Source organism: Somniosus microcephalus, chromosome 2, assembly GCF_052327205.1.
Source record: "Somniosus microcephalus isolate GS21.2 chromosome 2, FLI_Smic_1.0, whole genome shotgun sequence".
Classification (NCBI taxonomy): domain Eukaryota; kingdom Metazoa; phylum Chordata; class Chondrichthyes; order Squaliformes; family Somniosidae; genus Somniosus; species Somniosus microcephalus.
This window is the reverse complement of record NC_140988.1, coordinates 113,300,174-113,320,094: the sequence shown is the minus strand read 5'-3', so window position 1 is coordinate 113,320,094 and position 19,921 is coordinate 113,300,174. Positions and strand designations below refer to the sequence as shown.

Genomic DNA, 19,921 nt, shown 5'->3' with positions numbered 1-19,921 from the left:
TGCATTAATGCCCTCGATCAATGGCCACTGAGCTTCTGCCTCAGGTTGACAGATGTGGTTCCTGAGCTGAGTGATTCCCGTGGTCATCCAGTGAAATTCAAAATGTCTGGTTAAAAACACTGTTAAGGGTCTGACAACAAGGTTTTAATGAGTTTAATTAGGTCAGCCGCCTGTGCCATTCAGGTCCATGCTGCACTTGCAAACGTGCACGAGTTAAAAGCGCGAGGAGGCAGGATGATGGTGGGTTCCTGATGCGCTCCCATTTTCTGCGACTTTTACTGCCACCCTGCCTCCAAACCCACATGCACGCATGCCAGCAGGAAAATTTCCGCCCAAGACATTGATGTAAATTTGAAACAGCAGTGGTCCCAATAGTGAGACCTGCAGCACAGCACTCAGCACTTCCCCATCATCCCAAGATTACCTCTCTAATACAGTACCCGTTGGTTTCTACTTTTTAGCCAATTTCTTATCCATACCTAAGTTTTTCCCTGCATCCCTACAGCTTTGAGCTTAAATTAGTAACCTTAGTACCAAGCAAGAGGGGAAAATTCAGTCAATTTTCACCTCCCCACATCCACCATGGGAACAGAGGTCAATTTAGTGCTCCTATTGCCACTTTGGCAGAATCAGCTAACTTAGCAGAGACCAAGGATCAAACTATACTCAGTTCAGCTACTCACTACCTTAACCAAATGAGCCATTGGAAGAATTGGGAGGAGTTTTCAAGTTCCAGTAAATGCAGAATTTGCTCACAGCAGAGTTGTGCATTTGATAACATTTTAATGAATCAGCAAAACAAGAAATTAAATGGTCCATATCTGATCTTAAAAATAATGAAGTGGAGGTTTTAGAGTTCACTTTTAGGTTAACTTCTTTTTTGGAATAAGGAAGTGAAAGCTGGGTAATCGCCTCTCATTTTAATAACACAATGGTTTAGAAATTATTACGGTGATGTAGGTGTCTTCACACTACTACGAAAATACTGCGGTTGAAACTGACAGTTAAACAAACATGGTTTAATGTACTGAAACAGTTATAAACAAAAGAACGCAGGAGAAACTCCAAACAGGTCTATACACAAGCTGGATCCACGAGGACTGAACAGAAACGCCCTACCCCCCTGACGTCATGATGTCATGACGTTTCCCGCCGTTGGGAACGTCACGTGACCCGCGTGATGACGTCATCGCGTCAGATCGCGATTTTATCGATCCTGCGCTGTTTAAACAGCGCACACACTTAAAGGTAACAACTATGATTAAAGACAATTATAAACATTGCTGCAAGAGTCTCTTGATGGCTTTGCCACATACGCCCCCCCAGAATTGTCTTTAACGAGGAACGTCAATCGCAGAGGAAGTCGGACAAGCCTGTTTGACCGGCTCCTAAATTCCCAGAATCGCCGATCGCCATCGTGGCCGCGGGGCACGCCCCGGTTCCAGTGTTCTTGACTCGCGGCAGTCTGTTTGACGGTTTGGCGCGAAACTGCAAGGCGGGCGGCAGCAGCGGGCTTTCATGCCAAAACGAGCATGGTAATAACAGTAACCGGTCGTCGGAGGTGTCGAGGCGGGGCCCTTCGGGGCTGGGCGTTGCGCAATGGCGCAGTATTGCTGTCGGACCGCGTATATTTTATCCGCCTCTTCGGCGAGCGCGATGCAATCCCCGGTGTCCGACCTGGCGAGGGCTGCTTGGACCTGTTCGGGAAGCTGACTAAGAAACAGCTCGCGAAACAGGAAACATTGGGGTTCGGACCCCAGGAGCATTAGCATGTGGCTCATTAGTTCAGAGGGTTTGGAGTTGCCTAACCCAGGTAGTGTAAGTAGACGGCGAGCGCGCTTCGGGGTCACCAATGTAGGTGTCTTCACACTACTACGAAAATACTGCGGTTGAAACTGACAGTTAAACAAACGTGGTTTAATGTACTGAAACAGTTATAAACAAAAGAACGCAGGAGAAACTCCAAACAGGTCTATACACAAGCTGGATCCACGAGGACTGAACAGAAACGCCCTACCCCCCTGACGTCATGATGTTTCCCGCTGTTGGGAACGTCACGTGACCCGCGTGATGATGTCATCGTGTCAGATCGCGATTTTATCGATCCTGCGCTGTTTAAACAGCGCACACACTTAAAGGTAACAACTATGATTAAAGACAATTATAAACGTTACTGCAAGAGTCTCTTGATGGCTTTGCCACAGTAACACCATTGAAGATTTAAACACAAAGGCGACTATAACCAAAAAAATGGAGTCACTACCTTCAGAAGGTGCAACAAAAACAATTCAGGAAGAACTGTTTAGGTTTCTGAGAGTTACTTCAAATACAACACTGCCATCATCATTTAGCATCAGTCAAACTTCAGTTTTAACAGCCTACATTTTTCACACAAGAGCAAACTAAAAACAACTATTGTAATGAAGGCTTTTTGTGAGGGCAAAAAATTAAAGAAAGGGTATTGAAAGAATTCCAATAAGAGCAAGACTGATGGCCAGGAACACTGAATACTGCATGCTATCCCAGATCGAGCAGTACTTGCGCAGCGTGTGATGTAAGTATAGCATGCTCCATTTTGCAGCACTGGGTATTATTCCTCACCTAAGCGAACACACATACACAATCAACTTAAATATATGTGAAAAACGAGAGCTTTCTCCAATGGCTCAGTGAGTAGTTGCGGTTCAATCCTCGGCCTGCATTGAGCTGGTGGCATAGGTGCGGTTATTTCTACAGCAAAATCTGGCAGAATATCTAGAGGAGAGAAGGGCAGAAAATTGTCAAAAAGAAGAAAAAATATAGTTAAATACACACACTACAATTATTATAGAAGGTGAGGTGAAAGTACTGTCGATGTGAAGTATTTATGTCTCTCACATCTATTAGTTGGCATTAGTACTGTCAGTCAATGGATCCAGTCTCTCAAGAGACCTTTTGCCTGAGATTGATAGGTTTTTGGATATTAAGGGAATCAAGAGATATGGGGATAGTGCGGGAAGGTGGAGATGAGGTAGAAGATCAGCCATGATCTTATTGAATGGCGGAGCACGCTTGAGGGGCCGAAAGGCCTACTCCTGCTCCTATTTCTTATGTTCCTTATGTTATGTGGCAGAAATGTTACAATTGACCTTGGTATTCCTGAGGGCTACAATGAGGGAAACTAGTCAGGGCTCCTGACTACTTTCCAATGATACGTTGGGTGAGGATAGGATCAAGCTGAGCAATGATGGTCTATTCGCAGAGATATTGAAAGGTACCTGTGTTCCCTCAAAGAGTTGATGCCTCCAGGAAAGTAAAGGAATCATGCAGTAAGTGCTGTGATAATGTAGAGTAAGCAAACATTCAAAAAATAGAAAGCACAAAGTTCCATATCAATAGAAACAAAAGAGAAGTTGTACGGTTTTAATCAGAAGGAACTTTCCCAAATCAGCTCATAAGTGAACCAGCTACAGGTAATTTTATTAATTGATCTGACTGGAGGCGCTCTAATGTACAGCTGCTATTTTGTATTGTTCACTAGTTCCGCTCTGACTTATGATAAAGATATGACTAACACAGTATATACACAAAAACTACAGGACTAAGTGTGAACAAATGACAACAAACAATGATCACTGGGCAACATTTCATCTTTATCACAAACACAATAAACAGCAAAACGCAAGTTGCAGCTGAGTACATTTTGCATTATATAAGGAGATTAATATATGCAGGTGCTTTTCTGATCTACTTGAGGTAACAGTGTGACATTCAGTGTACAGAAACAGTATATAATATTACACCCCATTGTTGTTTTAATGCAATGGAGAATTATCCTGTGTAATGGCCTGACATCACTCTCTAAAGTAATGAGATATTAATGTCATGAACATATGATGTTACATAGTTAAGAGGACAGAGCACAACATCAGATTACCCATACAATCGTGTGGTACTGTCGTTAGATTTAGCAAATTACAAAATGGATTTTTAAGAGAACACAGCAATTGTGTTATACAGTTGACATACAGCTATTTTTAACACACTTACATTCCCTCAAATTATAATCTAAACCTTTTAGTTGTTTTCCATCACTGTGTAATAACTTTGTTTCAGACCTTTACGTGTGACTGAAGTTGGAACTATGATGCATAATTTGTTTTACAATATGATCATGAGAAAAATAATTTTGTCTCCCAAGTGCTCAGTCTCAGTTTTGCAACTTGCTGCAGAAATGTCAGTTACTAACGGATTGATTAAGTTTAAGATAACAACTTACGTGTGATGTTCAAGCCATTACAGAAAATTAACACGTTCATACGCTAATCAACAGCAACTTTCCAATTCACATCTGACGTGACATTCTCCCTTCCTTTTACCTCATAAATAAATTCTGAACAGACTTTACCCTTCACTTTGAATCCTTTCAAAAGTCAGTTACATAAATCTGTAAAGACCTTACACGCTTCATTCATTATGTGTTATTCTAAAATTAAGGTATTTTTCTCCCTCCCCTTTCCAAACATGCCCTGATATTTTTAGTCATGACACATCATTTGGGATCTTTAAATGAATTATAACATACAGATACAAAAACACAGTGACCACATGTATCTAAAACAGACCATGAAGGAAGGGTATTCATTTTTGAGTAAGGTGAGCAAAATGGAATCTCCACCAAATGGCAGCATATATTCTAGCTGGAGAAGTGGCTTGAACAGGTGGGACATCAGATTGTTCACCTCACATAATGCCATCACCTCCTACATCACTGTACTCAAGTAATATTAAAACACAGGAAAACATAAATAATTAAATGACTAAAAAAGGGATCAAGATGCCACACACTTCCCATTAAAGCATGTGCCTGAAAAAGGAGCAAAATCCTTCTGTTTAAAAGTTCAGTGTTTCAGACATCATCTTCCACCATTCCATTATTTCTGCCTTCTCCTCTTCTTTTCTCTCAGAAAATGATTCAAGAGTAAAATCAACCTGCAAAGAAACAGATCAAAATAAAGATGTTTGAAAAATAACATCCTTACTTCGCAATTTACTCTTATGCGAACATATGTGCATACAAAAATGAAGGGCAAGAAAACACCAGCTGCTCCATTGAGCTTGTCCCACACCATCATTGTCTGACTTCTATACACCATCGTCCCAACCACAGTTCCTCCGCCCATTTATTAACTGGGTGGATATCACCAGCTCTCTATGAAGAGATTACTGGTTAGTGATGTGTTTGAGATGTGAGGGTAGTCACTGTCTGGCACAGTAAGATTTTCTTATCCGTGCCGTGAATCTTGTTCCAAGATCAGATTTAAGTGTGGGATCAGGACCGTCAGTGCAGGATTTTCTTACACTGGAACTCCATTTATTGTGAAGGGAGAAGTGTGAAGTGGGGTATATGACTGTCAATCTTTCTGTTGCGTAAGTAAATAGATGAAGCTTACCCGTATAGCTGGGCTAGGAGGAACTGCCACCTTTCTGGTTATTGCTAGATAGTCTGGAGCAGAAGCTGTGATTTTATAGTTTCCAGGAGCCAGAAGCCTCCAGAAATCCCCATCTTTTGCTGAAGAGGAAGAAAAAAATGTGCATGAGCTACAGTTTTAGTGAAAACAGCAAATATCCTATGATTGACAGATGCCTTACAGCTGTGGACCATTTTTGCAATTTATATATGTTCAGATTAGAAGCACTCTCAGTGAGTACAAGAGACAGGCAGGAGTTCTACACAGCTAAATATCTAAACATTAACAAAGCAATTTTTGTTTCAATCATTGTCTTCCTAGATTTACAAGAGCGCTAAGACTGCTTTGGCGGGTGGGTATTTTTCAAGCAATAATGGCAGGACTCACACGTTTAAAGTGATGTGCGTGCTGCCATTGGGGGCTCAAGGGGTGATCATTTCAGCTGCTAAGCAGCAGGAAAATAAACAAATCACAAATCCTGTTTTGGGAACGTCTGCCTTTGTCTTCCTTCCAGTGCCCTACTTTATTTTCACTGCAAGATAATTAAAAACCGAGAAACGCATTTAATGATTGTTAACACATTTAATGGCTAAAGTGTAACACTTAAAGGCAATTGTTACAGCAATGGTTTGTGTACAACGGTTTAGATACAAGAACATAAGACTATTTAGGAATAGGAAAATAGCATCAGGCCCAACAAGCCTATCCCTTTTTTAATAGATCAGCTCTATCTATTCACCTTCTCATCATGTCCCTCAGTCCTTTCTCTCTGCAGCAAAGTATCTAATTGTCTCTTGAACCTATTCATAATGTCCATGTCAATGCCTTTGCTGGAAACTTAGGGGGTGAATTTCCATGGGTATTCTTCCACTCGTCTGCCATAACTTCGGCAGAAGAACCATAAAACCCCCAGCAAAATTATGTCAACGCTGTTAATGCAGGGTTTTTCCAGGGTTTCCATTGCTCTTCAGTCGAAGTTATGGTGGATGTGTGGGCGAACCTTTGCGGAAATTCACCCCTTATTCCACAAGTCCATCACTCTTTGGGTGAAAAACAACTTCTCTTCACTTTCCTTCTTACAACCACATTCTTAATTTTTAAGCTTATGTTCCAAGCATTTAAACCACAAGCTATGTGAAAACTACCAATTTGCTTCCCTCAGTACTGTACACAAAGTCAGATCTCTATTGCCACGTACAGCTATTATGAATATTCTTTCACTCCTTAATGTAGCTGATTCAACACGAATCTTAGAGTAACAGGCTAAGTTAAAGTTGGGAAGAGGTGCATATGTCAATTGAAAAGAGCCCGTGGTCCTTGACCTGATCTTTAAACACAGCTCTCGGCTGCATTTTGGCCAAGTTTGGCTATACACAAATACAGATGTGATGCAGACACTCCCAGATGAGATCATGTTGGCAAGTTAACAATGTTTCTAAAAAGTTTGCAAATCATCTGTTATACAACATTTCTCTTCTCCCCCAGCAGATGCAAAAATTAACCTATCACTAGTCACTGATTTAGAGCAAAGTGTAAATTATGATTTAAACAAGCGTTGGTTCTGATTATTGATCCTTTTGAAAGTGTGCTGGGAAAAGCATGTGAAGGGATTTGATTGTCAATAGTCAGTGGAGGGGAATTGCAAACCCCCAGGCTGCTGTTTTCTAAACATTCTGATGTCAAGACGTCATCTACAGAACTCCTTCACGTCTGTCTAACCTTCTTTATCCTCCACAGCTGTGAGAGGCAGGAACAATCACAGCCTCTCTCTGCCAAAGTGTTTAATTTTTGTTTCCCTCCACGTGTACTGCACTACATCCTTTGAGCTTAGTTAGTGATTGTGCCATGTTCAATTTTAAATAACTTTCAAATATTCCTATATATTGACAGTAAATGCTGTTCTTTCAATGGAAGAAACTCAGAGCCTAATCGCAAAGATCAACTGGTTTTATATTATATACATTCTTTATCCTCAGAGAGCTCAGTGCAGAGGACTTTTCAGTATTCACTCTGAGAAACCCATCAGACTTGGAACTCTTCAGAGATCTTCCTTACTCACCATGCAATAGGGTTTTACTGATGTTAACTCTTGAAATCTTCAAACATCTTTTCAAGGTTTTTGCAGAACCATATCCCAGAACAAATAAATGTGTGTGCTGTGATGCGTTTTTTTAATATAATTCAATGAACTGTAACTCTAACATTTCAATTGAAACACATTGATACGCAAGGGCACCTCTGTGATGGAACTCCTGTTCTTGAAGGAACAATAAAGTAGCCCAATAACTTTGCTCCCACCCCTCAGTTTCCTCCCTATTTCTCCTAAAGACAAAGGGCCAGAAATTGGTGAACGGGGCTTGCCGCGCGTGCAAGCCCCGTATATGCACTTACCCCGCGCTACTGCCGATCAGCTCCAGGGGCGCCTGGACTTGGTGTTTGAAAAAGAAGAATCCCGGGCAGCGTATGACGTCACGCCGCCCAGGAGTGCAGCCAGCGCGAAGCCAGGAGCGTGCAGTGCAAGTGAGACACGTCCCTTGAGGTCTCAGTTTCACTGGACACGCCCCCAATGTTTCTGTCAAGCTGCTAAGCATTTTTACATGCAAAGCAGCAGTTTAAATAGGTTTTTGGAAGTTTTTTGAAGATTTTGGTAACTTTTATAAACTTTTTAAAATGTTTACATTATTTTGAGTAATCTGAAGTAGTTTTAAAGAGAATTAAAGCAATTTAAAGACTTTTAAAAGCCCTAAAAGAATTTTTTTAATTCCATTTATTTATTTAGCAATGTCGTCGTCATACGTGTCTTCACACTGTTCCCTTTGGGGAACTGTATGAAGTGGTGGAAGGATTTATGGCCATGATTAACGCTCATTCCGTGACCGTAACCATCTTTGAACCAGCCATTAGGGCGGTTAGTCCTATGGCGGGAGGGTTTTACGGGCTCCCACAAGCTATACAAGGAGGGGGGGCCACCCACACCCACGGACGCAAATATCCCACTGGATGTCAACCCAGAATTTAGAGCCGGAGCTCCGACTCCACTTGCCGGGACTGTCTGGAGCGGGGTTCGAAACCCTACCTTGATCTGGCCCAGCGGCGGGGATCCTACCGCTATGACAAAGGCCCAATCCGATTAGCAACGTGAAATGGCAGCATAGGGCTCCAGTCACGGGGAGGGAAAAGGCGCAGGAAACGTATGGGTGTCACCTTTTGTGCGGAGTGGGCCTTTTGCGTAGCAGTAAGCATCCCCGCCGCTGGGCCAGAAGGAGTAGGGTTTTGAACCCCACTCCAGACAGTCCCGGCAAGTGGAGTCGGAGTTCCAACTTTAAATTCTGGGTGGACATCCAGCGGGATACTTGCGTCCGTGGGTGTTGGTGGCCCCCCCCCCTCAGATGGGTTGTGGGAGCCCGTAAAACCCTCCCGCCATAGGACTAACCACCCTAATGGCTGGTTCAAAGATGGTTACGGTCACGGAATGAGCGTTAATCACGGCCATAAATCCTTCCACCACTTCATACAGTTCCCCAAAGGGAACAGTGTGAGGATACGTACGATGATGACCTCTTGCGCAATGCACCTCCTTGGACCCTCAGTCGCAGATGCGAGGGGGCAAGTCGTGCAATTGTTAAATTTTTCATTTTATTGACATGTAAAATGTTGGCCCAGTAATTCCCTTCCAAATGCGCGAGTACGGTCGGGGTACTTACGCATCTGGCCGGATGAAATGCCGGTTTTCAGCATGCACAGTGCATGTGGGGAAAACCGGCATTTCCTGTCCTCTGAACGAAGGGGTTCAGAGGCAGAACGCGTGCGACTGCACAGGCAGCGCGTGCGCAGTATAATTCGCCGCTTTCATTAATGCTTTCAGTGAGGTCAAGTCATTACAACTTACACACGAAAAAAGCATGGGTACAGTTGCTCCAGAGGCTGCGGAGGAAGATATTTATTATCGTGGAGCTTCTGAAAGTATGTATGTCTGTATATATTCCTTTGCGTGTTATGTATATATTCCTTTACTTATGTGTATGAATGTATTATTTAATTATGACTTTCAGAGAAAGTAACTTATTGGAAAATCATAATTAAAAATATACATTCATACACATTAGTAAAGGAATATAAAACATACATACATATACGTAAAGGAATATATGTGGACATACATACATAACTCATTCTCACATTCCATTCACACAGCCACAATTGCTCCTTCTACCTACCGTTCTGAAAACCCTTTTAAAAAATTTTTTTTAACTTTAAAACTTACTTAAAATTTCTTAAAATAACTTCCCTCCCTTTCCCAAACAAAAATATTGCATTTCAGAAGCTCCACGATAAAATATATCTTCCTCCGCAGCCAATGAACAACTTTACACTTGCTTTTTTCAAGTGTAACATCTAAGGACTTACCCTCACTGAATCCATCATTGAAATCCACAAAGTTCACTGCGCAAGCGCTGCCTGTGCAGTCGCACGCGCTGTGAATAGACCTCGGGTCTGGAAATGCCGGCGTTCCCCGCATGCGCTGTTCCTGCTGAACGCCGGCATTTCCAACGGCCAAATGCGTGAGTACCCCGACCGTACTCACGCTTCTGGCCGCGAATTTCTGGCCCAAAGTCTGGACCTGTTTACGGGCTCAGACGTGACAAATATCCACCCAAACCGAGAGGCCCGAGGATCGTTGGAAATTGGTCCTTGGGCCTCATCAGCTTGCCCGAGCAAAGACATCAATGTCAGGTTATAAACAGAAAATGATGGAAATACTCAGCAGGTCAGGCAGCATCTGTAGAGAGAGAAACAGAATTAACGTTTCAGGTCTGTGAAGCAACCTCCAAGCCTCAACATCGAGTTCAACAACTTCAGATCATAACCACTGCTCACATTTTTTCAGACAGCAGGTGCTGGTAATGTTTCTGCTGTTGCCATTTACACCTCCTCTAGACCCATCTTTTGTTTCTTTACTTGTCCCATTACCATCTCCTTTTGCCTTGCACCATCATCCCTTTTGTCATTTAAATCTCTCCTGCCTTCCACCCTATCACAGACCTTCCCTTTTGCTCTTTCCTCCACTCCCCCCTTTCCCTGCCCCTGTGCTTGCTTAAAAACTATTACACCTCCAACATCTTCCAGTTCTGATGAAAGGTCACAGACCTGAAACGTTAACTCGCCTTCTCTCTCCTCAGAGGCCGAATGGCCTGCTGAGTATTTCTAGCATTTTCTGTTTTTATTTCAAAGTTCCAACATCCACAGTATTTTGCCTTTTGTTTCAATGTTGGGTTTCCTGCCTCGCTGGCAGCTGGCGTCAGGTAAGTGCGGGAGGGGGGATTCGAGGGGAGGGAGGGCGATTTTGACTCCTGTGGAGTTGGAGGAGCTCTCCTGCTCTTCTTGGCTCCACAGGAAGAGTTTAAAAATGTTTTTTTTTACACTTACCTGTCATTGGTAACCTCTGGAGCCACTGAAGAATCCTGAGTGGGGCAAACCCAACTGCTACCCCGCTCATCGCCGATGAATTTTGAAAAAGGCTTTAGACTCCTAGGCCTAGAAATTCAGTTGGGCGCGCCAGCCATTAGCGCCTTAGGAGGAGTAGATCTCGAGCGCTAGGCGCTTAGCGCCCGGGCGCAGCGCGATCTGCGCCTCGCCCCAACTTCAGTACACATTTAGCGCCGGCGCAAAGTCTTAGCGCGCGCCCTGCTGCGCGCGCAGATCATGACGTCATTTACTACTGCAACGCCCTTTGTGCGCCCCAAACCGGAACTTCACTCGCGCCGGCCAATTGTGCGCCGGGCGGCCCTAACGACTGTGAAGTGGAACGGTACACAGGCCAGCCGGGCCGCGGGGAGCGTTAATTAAAGGGCACTTACCCTGCACTATAAAGGGCCGCCATTTTGCAGCATTCACTCTTGTGCAACGGTTTTTTGGAGAGAGACCAAGGAGGAGAGCTTACTGGTTTGGACCAACACTAGGACAGGTATTTTTGGCTCAGGCCAGAGCTTAGCAATTATCTTTGCCTTCATTGAGAGCTCAGTGTTTGCCAGCATATAATGGGGGCTGCATTGGGTGGCAACGCTGACTTTCAGCCTTATGCCAGAAGGGCTTACAGATGCCGTGAGAGAGTGGCAGCCCTGGCTAGACGCAGAGGGGGCAACAGGCGTCGCCAACTGAGGCCTTACCCACCCAGGGTATACCGCCAGCAGACCTCCTATCTGACCATGTCTGCCGTGATGTGTGTTAGGAGGCTGCGATTCAGAAGGGAGGTGGTTGCAGACATCTGCCGGCTGCTTCAGAGAGATCTGCAGCCACAGCTGATGCGCAGGACGTCTCTGTCGGTGGCAGTGAAGGTGACGGTGGCTCTCAACTTCTATGCCACCGGCTCCTTCCAATCCGCTACTGGGGACATCGCTAACATCTCCCAGTTCGCCGTGCATTGCTGCATCCGCCAGGTGACCGAAGCCCTTTTCACAAGGAGACATCAATTCATCTCCTTCCCCATGACCCTGGACAAGCAGCAGCAGCGTGCAGTGGGATTTGCAAGAATAGCGGGCTTCCCCATGGTGCAGGGCGCCATTGACTGCACGCATGTGGCTTTGCGGGCACCTCTTGAGCATGCCGAGGATTACCGCAACCGGAAGGGCTACCATTCCCTCAATGTACAGCTGGTGTGTGACCACAGGCAGCGCATCCTAGCTGTCAATGCCCGCTTTCCAGGCAGCAGCCACGATGCCTTTATCCTGCGACAGACAACTGTGGCTGACATGTTCCAGGCACAGCCTCCCCCAAGAGGATGGCTTATCGGGGACAAAGGCTATCCTTTGTGTACCTGGCTCATGACCCCGCTCCGCGCGCCCACGACCCCTGCTGAAGAGGCATACAACGAGAGCCATCAAGCAACTAGGAACATCATAGAACAAACAATCGGCGTCCTCAAGCAACGGTTCCGCTGTCTCAATCGCTCCGGGGGAGCCCTCCAGTATTCGTAGGAGCGAGTCTCCCAATTCGTCGTCATTTGCTGCATGCTGCACAACCTGGCTATCCGCAGGACTCAGGCACTGCCACCTCACGTTGGACCACCACCTCAGGAGGAGGAGGACGAGGAGTACCAGCCCAGGACGGAGGCAGAAGGTCCAAGGGCCGCCCGTCGGCGGCTTATTGACCGTCACTTCTAGGCCCCCTGTCAGGGAATGGCTTGTGCCAATGAAAGAACATGATTGCAGCCGCTCCGCAAGCCCTCAGCCGGTTAAGGCAACAAACACTTCAAAGATCAAACATGGACAATGTGAATAAATAAAATGGTTTATTGTACAAACTCAGGGCCCTTCCCACATGAAAACCAGAAACAGACAAAACCCCCAAAAAACACTCACACACATTACTCGCTCCCACAACCTGGAGAGGATTAACAAAACACTGCAACAAAAATGGCCGTCATCCTCGGCCTTCGTAAAAAACAAACATCACATCCTCGGCCTTCAAAAAACAAACATCACATCCTCGGCCTTCAAAAAACAAACATCACATCCTCGGCCTTCAAAAAACAAACATCAAATTCTCGGCCTCAAAAAACAAACACAACTGCCCACACATTCTACCTTTTGGCCCGCGAGGGCAATGCCTTGGGCATCTTTGTGTGGCCCCTGCCCGCCCTGCTGCTCCTCCTCAAAGTGAGGCCATTGGCTGCTGCGAGGCTGGGGGCAGGCTCCTGAGGGGCACATGTCGTGACGGCAGATGCCCTTGGGGGTCGGCCTAGACGACGTCTGGCCGTCGAGGGGCCGGCTGGTGAATGCTGCAGCTGTGGCTGGCCAGCATCAGTCGCTGCAGCAGCTCCTGGCAGCTCCACTGGGGGAGTGGCAGTGGCGGCTGGAGGAATGGGGGCAAGCTGGCGGATGGCAGGCGCTCGCTGGTCGCCTGAGACACTGGCACTCGCCCGGGCCAGCACTGCAGCATGCGCACCAATCTGCCGAGGGACAGACCGCTGTGCTGCTGCAGCGCGCCGGGTGCCCTGGCGATGCCTGGCTGACACAGCGAGTGTGGCAGCAGTGAGTGCCCGTGTTGACCTGTTCACTGACCGCATCAGAGCAGCCAGTGACTGGATGGCACCACTGATCACCTGGCCAGTCGCTGCCAGAGCTGCCCCGAATTCCGCCTAACTCGCTGCCTGATCTGCCCCGAATTCCGCCCGACTCGCTGCCAGAGCTGCCCCGAATTCCGCCCGACTCGCTGCCTGATCTGCCCAGAATTCTGCCCGACTGGTGGCCTCTGAGGGCCCGAACTCGGTCACACTCCGAGAGAGGGACTCGATGGCCTCAGGCAACCGTGCCACTGCCGCCATGAGCTCCGTGTGCCGGCGCTCCGAGTCCGCGGACAAGTCCTCGAGGCGTTCCATCTCCTCGGCGAAGACCATCTCCGGTCTGGAGGCCGGACTCTCCCTCTGGGGAGAAGGCCGCCGAGCTGGCCGACCCTTCCTGCGTTGCTGGACGCCGCTGGGCCCAGCAATTGGACTCCCCTCCGACGCATCCCCCCTCTGGGGAGAAGGCCGCCGAGCTTCCACCCCCCTCCCACGTTTCTGCAGGCCGCAGGTCCCATGAGCTCCCCTCCCCTTCGACACTTCCGCCACGCTCCCCTCCAGGGAAGACGTGTCCCCTACATTGGCCTGGGTGGCCGCGGCTGAGGGTTCCCCTGATGGGCCGCCTTCCTCTTGCTCCTCCTCCTGCTCCTCTTCTGAGGGGCTGTCACTGGCAAGTTCAGGGACCTCCTCCTCACCATCTGAAAGCAGGAAGGCACAAGAGTAGCTTTAGAGTGAGGAGAGGGCGTCAGCAAGGGATGCATGAGTGGTGGCATTCAGCGCATTGGTCGGACAGTGGCAAAGGATGTAGATCTGATGCGCAAGTGGGACGAGAGAGGTCCAAACGTGGATGTCCTTACCATTGGTGCCCAGAACAGGGTCGGCATCTCCACATGCAACGGGGCCAATCACCCGGGCACCCATGATGCGCTCCACGCGATGTTGAAGCTCGGTGAGCGGCTGGATCTGGGGTCGGCCTCCCCCGGTCGCAGTCCGGCTCTTCCGATTATTAGTCAGCTTGGCCTGCAAGAGAAAGGACGGCCTCTAAGTACAGTGTGTCGCCCTGATCTTGTGTGCACTGCCTCCCATGGTGGAATAGCCTGGCCAGTGTGTCGCCCTGATCTTGTGTGCACTGCCTCCCATGGTGGAATAGCCTGGCCAGTGTGTCGCCCTGATCTTGTGTGCACTGCCTCCCATGGTGGAATAGTTTGGCCAGTGTGTTAAGTGCAGAATGTGCAATTGATGTTCATGCCTGTCCCATCGCTGCTGGATGAGGGCTGGCCATTAGGGCTTTCAGGTCCCTTTGCCCATAATGTGAGGTGCACATGCAAGGATGAGGAGGTCACTGGAAAGGGTACTCACCCTGACAATGCGAGTGAGGTCATTAAACTTTTTGCGGCATTGGACACCGCTCCTGGGGACCTCGCTGTTGGCTGACAGCTTGCTGGCGACATGCCTCCAGGCTCTCCTGTAGACACGGAACGGCGCCTTCTTGCCATTGTCCGGGTACAAAACATGGCGCCTCTTCTCCACAGCACCAACCAGCACACTCAGATCACGCTCTGAGAAGCGCTGCGCACGTTCACGGGCCTTCTGCATGGCTTCAGGCGCTATTTGGGTCCAGCAGCAGTGTTCAGGCCTAGCTGGAGGGCTCCACTATCCAGGGCGTGGCAGCAGACACAATCGACCCTTCCCCCTTAAGAGCTGGCCGGCGCCAGGGTGTCTGCTGTCAATCACGAGATGGCCGCACCTGCGCTGCGCCCGGCCTCGGCGCTATCGATCAGCACCTCCGGCTTAGCGCCCAAAGAGAGGCGTCCAGCACCAGTTTTAGCGCTCGAGCGAACTCTTAGGGCGAAGCTAATGAATATCGGAGAAGTGGCCTCGATTTGGCGGCGGGCGCAAACTTTAGCGGCCGCCCCACTTTACCGCCCCAAAAGTCGCTACAATGAATTTCTAGGCCCTAATTTACATATTTAAGGGGCCTAATGCCTATTATAGGCACCCGCAGGCCGTCCCACTGCTAAATTGGTATGGTTTGCACCCGTTTTTTACCCGAAAAGCAGGCACATCGCATAACAATTTCTACCCTGAAGACTCCTACATAGATACAGTTTCACAGGTGCCATCAGTCCTGTGATGAAATATGCCATTCATCACTCATCTGTATTCTCTGTGTGATTGTGCCTGTGACTGTGGTTTAGTTTCAGTTTCATTTCCCTTACCTCAGTTCCGTTTTCCTCACCTTGTATTGTATTGTGTGTAGGGCTCCGCCCATACCTGACCCCTATGTAAGCAGGCTCAGCGTGCCTCACAGCCAGTACTGCAGACCTCTGGATGGAAGACACCTCTCCACTGTGTGTTACCTTCTAAGTTAATAAAAGCCTTGTTTTGTTCCGCTAACATTGAGTCTCGGATTTATTGAGGCACATCAAGTCCTCCAATACTTTGTCAAATTGATCGTATTGATGTGTGAGGCTATTTTACTGTGACAGGCACCTCAGACAAACCCGGGCTGTCCTAGTCCAATGTTCACATAGGTACACTTTCCAGCATGGATCACTGGCCAGCAATGTTGGTACCTTGGCTAATTTTATCCTCCCTTTCTAGAGGCTCTGTAGCCAATTGTAGTCCCATTCTGTTGCCTTGGCTGAGATCAGCACACACCAGGAATCGATCCTGGAACTCTTCCCATTTGCATGGCCAAGTATTGCACCAGCTGATGCATTTATCAACTTATCAAAATCAAAGAGGTTATGAACAAATTTGGGTAAGGCATGTGTTAGCTCACAGTTAGTGAGACATGTAGGGGGGAATTTTAACCTAAAAAAATGGGTGGGTTGGGAGCGTGGGGGTAGTTAAAGTGTTAAAAAAGTGAATCCTGACCTGAACCAGCCTCCAACTTGCCCTCATCCGATTTTAATGGAGGGCGGGTAGCCAATCCACTGTCAGAAGGCAGGACGTCTATTTAAAATATTATAATGAGGCTGGAAACCTCTGCTTTAACCTCCATTTTGTCTTTAACTTTAGCTGGTCGGCTTTTACACACTTCGTAAAAGTCGCCAGCTAATGCAAGGCAAGGACTGCTGCACCCAGAAGGTAAGTGCCTTTACACTTACCTCCTGGATCCAGGTTCCCTGCCTAACACACACCCCGTGATCAGAGACCCCCCCAGGCCTCCCACTCTCAGGCCTCTGATGCCTCAACGAGGCCTCCCACACCCCCAGGCCTCCGATCCCTCCACCACCCCACCCCACCACACAGGCCTCCAATTTCTCCCCCCCCCCCCCACCCCGTTCCTCCAGTCCTCCCCGAGCTTCTCCTCTGGCCCCCGATCTTCTTTGGACACCCCATCATTCTTCTCCAGCCCCTGACTCTCTACGGACACCCCCCCCCAATCGTCTCCCGGCCTCAATCTTCTCCCGGCCTGACCCCAACCCACTCATCTGCAAAAGCCTGTACTGTTGATGTTTAGAAAATGATTTGTTTGAATTAAGGAAGTTTTAAACCCATTTCAAAGCTTTTTGATTGCTTGTAGTGAAATTGTGGTCATTTCGCTTTGGCTCCAGCTAGAAGATCACTTTAAATTCTCAGCACAATTCTGTGCTGTCCTGTAATCTGGTTTGATGCTGCAGTTGTCCTATGCATATCTGGGAAACAGCAACGCTGGTTCCTACATAGAGACACTTACCCGGGTGGAGCCAGGATATCCTCAAGGAATTCTTCAATCTTATTGATATCAGTTTTCACTTCTCCATTGAAGGTTATGAACAGCGGGTGCGTTCCCGGAGCCAGATTTTGCAGGTCAGCAGGTTCTCTCTCTTATCCACCCCCCCCGATCTTCTTCCTAGCCCTCCCCCTCCCCCCGATCTTCTTCCTAACCCCACCCCCACTCCCCCCCGATCTTCTTCCTGGCCCAACCTGCAGCCCCCACCACACCCCTGCCCCGATCTTCTTCATGGCCAGCCTGCACAACCCCCTGCCTCCGCCGCAACCCCGCCCCGATCTTCTTCATGGCCTAACCTGCACCCACCCCCCCACCCCCACACCCCGTCCCGATCTTCTTCCCGGCCCGGTATGCGATCTTCTTCCCAGCCCAGCCACCACGTGATCCCTCCCTCCCTCCTCTGTGCACCCTAGTGCCAGGGGCCTACCCGCCGAAGCCAGCCAGCCTCTCAATCTGTTGGCTGTGGGTGGGAAACAGAGGCTTCCCATGCAAAACCCGTTCTCCCAGGTTTCCCGACCGCCTCAGAGCCCCCACCATATCCCGCCCCCAACCTACCTTCCCCATTAAAATTCAGCCCGTACAGTTTTGGGCACCCCATTATAGGAAGAACATTAAAGCCATAAAGAACATATAGCATAGATTCACCAGGATGACATCAGTGATGGGGGAATTATAGTTATGAGGTGAGACTTGATATACTGGGACTCCCATTTCCACTGTAGAGTACAGGTTATTGAAATTAGGAAGGATTTCGATAGGATGAACAGGAAAAATATTTCCTCTTGTTGGGGCATCAGTGAGAAGGGGTCGTCAATTTAATACTGTCACTAAGAGTGAAGAGCAAGGTTTAGAGAAATTTCTTTCCACAGATAGTTGTTGGAACATGGAATGCTTTGCCACCAGGCGTGGTTGAGAAAGAGACCATTGTACCTTTTAAGAAAAGGGTAGGTAAATATTTGAAGTAGAGAAAGTTACAAAGCTATATAAAGAGAGCTGAGCCTTGGGATTTGTTTTGGATTAGCAAGGAGCTGGCACAGACACGATGGGCTGAATGGCCTCCTTCAGTGCTGTTAACATCTATGTGGGTCAAATGGAGATTGTCGCAGTTGGGGAGCATCTTGGGAATAGTGATCATAGTATCGTAAGGTTTAGATGTTATGGAGAAGGACAAGGAGCAATCTAGAATAAAAATACTTAACTGGAGGAGGGCTAATTTCAGCGAATTGAGGAGGGATCTGGCCCGGGTAAATTGGAGTCAAAGACTGGCAGGCAAAAATGTATGGAGCAATGGGCGGCCTTTAAAGAGGAGGTGGTTTGGATACAGGCTAGGTACATTTCCACAAGGGGGAAATGGAGGGCAACCAAAGTAGAGCTCCCTGGATGATGAAGAAGTTGGAGAGTAGGATGAAGCAGAAAAAGGGGTGTATGATAGCTGTCAGCTTGATAATACAAGGGAGAATCAAGCTGAATATAAAAAGTGCAGAGGAGAAGTGAAAAAGGAAATAAGAGAGGCAAAGAGACATTATGAGAGTAGATTGGCAGCTAACATAAAAGGGAATCCAAAGGTCTTCTATAGGCATATTAACAGTAAAAGGGTTGCCAGAGGAGCGGTGGTGCCGATAGAGACCAAAATGGAGATTGGTGGAGGCAGAAGGCATGGCTGAGGTACTAATTGAGTACTTTGCATCGGTGTTTACCAAGGAACAGGACTTTGCCAAAGCTATGGTAAATGAGGAGGTAGCCGGGATACTGGATGAGATAAAAATAGATAAAGAGGAGGTACTAGAAAAGCTGGCGGTACTTAAAGTGGATAAGTCACCCAGTCCGGAACTAATGCATCCTAGGTTGCTGAGGGAAGTAAGTATAGAAATTGTGAAGGTGCTAGCCTCAATCTTCCAATCTTCCTTAGATACAGGGATGGTGCCAGAGGACTGGAGGATTGCAAATGTTCAAAAAAGGGGAAAAGGATAATTTTGGTAATTACAGGCCAGTCAGTTTAAGTTTGGTGATTCCATAATCCATCCGGGAGAATATTAACAGCTACTGGGACAAGCATGGACTGATAAAAGAGAGCCAGCACGGATTTGTTAAGGGCAAATCACGTTTGCCTAACTTGGCTGAGTTTTTGATGAGGTAACAGAGAGGGTGGATGAGGGCAGCATAGTTGATGTTGTGTATATGGACTTTCAAAAAGCATTTGATAAAGTACCACATATTAGGTTTGTTAGCAAAATTGAAGCCCATGGGATAAAAGGGGTAGTAGCAGCCTGGATACAAAATTGACTAAGTGATAGAAGACAGAGACTTGTGGTGAGTGGCTGTTTCTCGGACTGAAGGAAGGTATACAGTGGCATTCCCCAAGGTTTCACCCCAAGGGACCGATGTTCCTTCTAAGCTGCACGTCCGCACAGCTGTCTGCAGGTTCCGCACAGCCCGGGACCGGCTTTCCCAATGTAAAATTTTGCGCATGCGTGAAACTTTGAATGGGTTGCGCAGCCCGTTAAAGGGACCGCGCACCCAAATTTAAAATTAGGAGGAACATTGACTAGGACCACTGCTACTTTTAACATTAATGACTTGGACTTGGGTGTACAGGGCACAGCTTTGAAATTTGCAGATGATATAAAACATGAAAGTGTAGTAAACAGTGAGGAAGATAGTAATAAGCTTCAAGAGGACACAGATAGGCTG

General features: G+C 47.4%; 1 protein-coding gene across 1 annotated transcript in view; it reads right to left on the bottom strand.

Annotated features, from left to right (window-relative positions):
- Positions 1-3,611: 3,611 nt before the first annotated feature.
- The window catches only part of cpe (carboxypeptidase E), a 217,502-nt gene continuing 201,192 nt past the window's right edge, over positions 3,612-19,921 (bottom strand). The window contains exons 8-9 of the mRNA XM_085962005.1: positions 5,433-5,551; positions 3,612-4,971 (exon numbers count right to left, since the gene is read on the bottom strand). Of these exons, the coding sequence (XP_085818131.1) occupies positions 4,873-4,971; positions 5,433-5,551 (218 nt within the window). The 3' untranslated portion in view covers positions 3,612-4,872. The remainder of the gene's footprint in view (positions 4,972-5,432; positions 5,552-19,921) is intronic.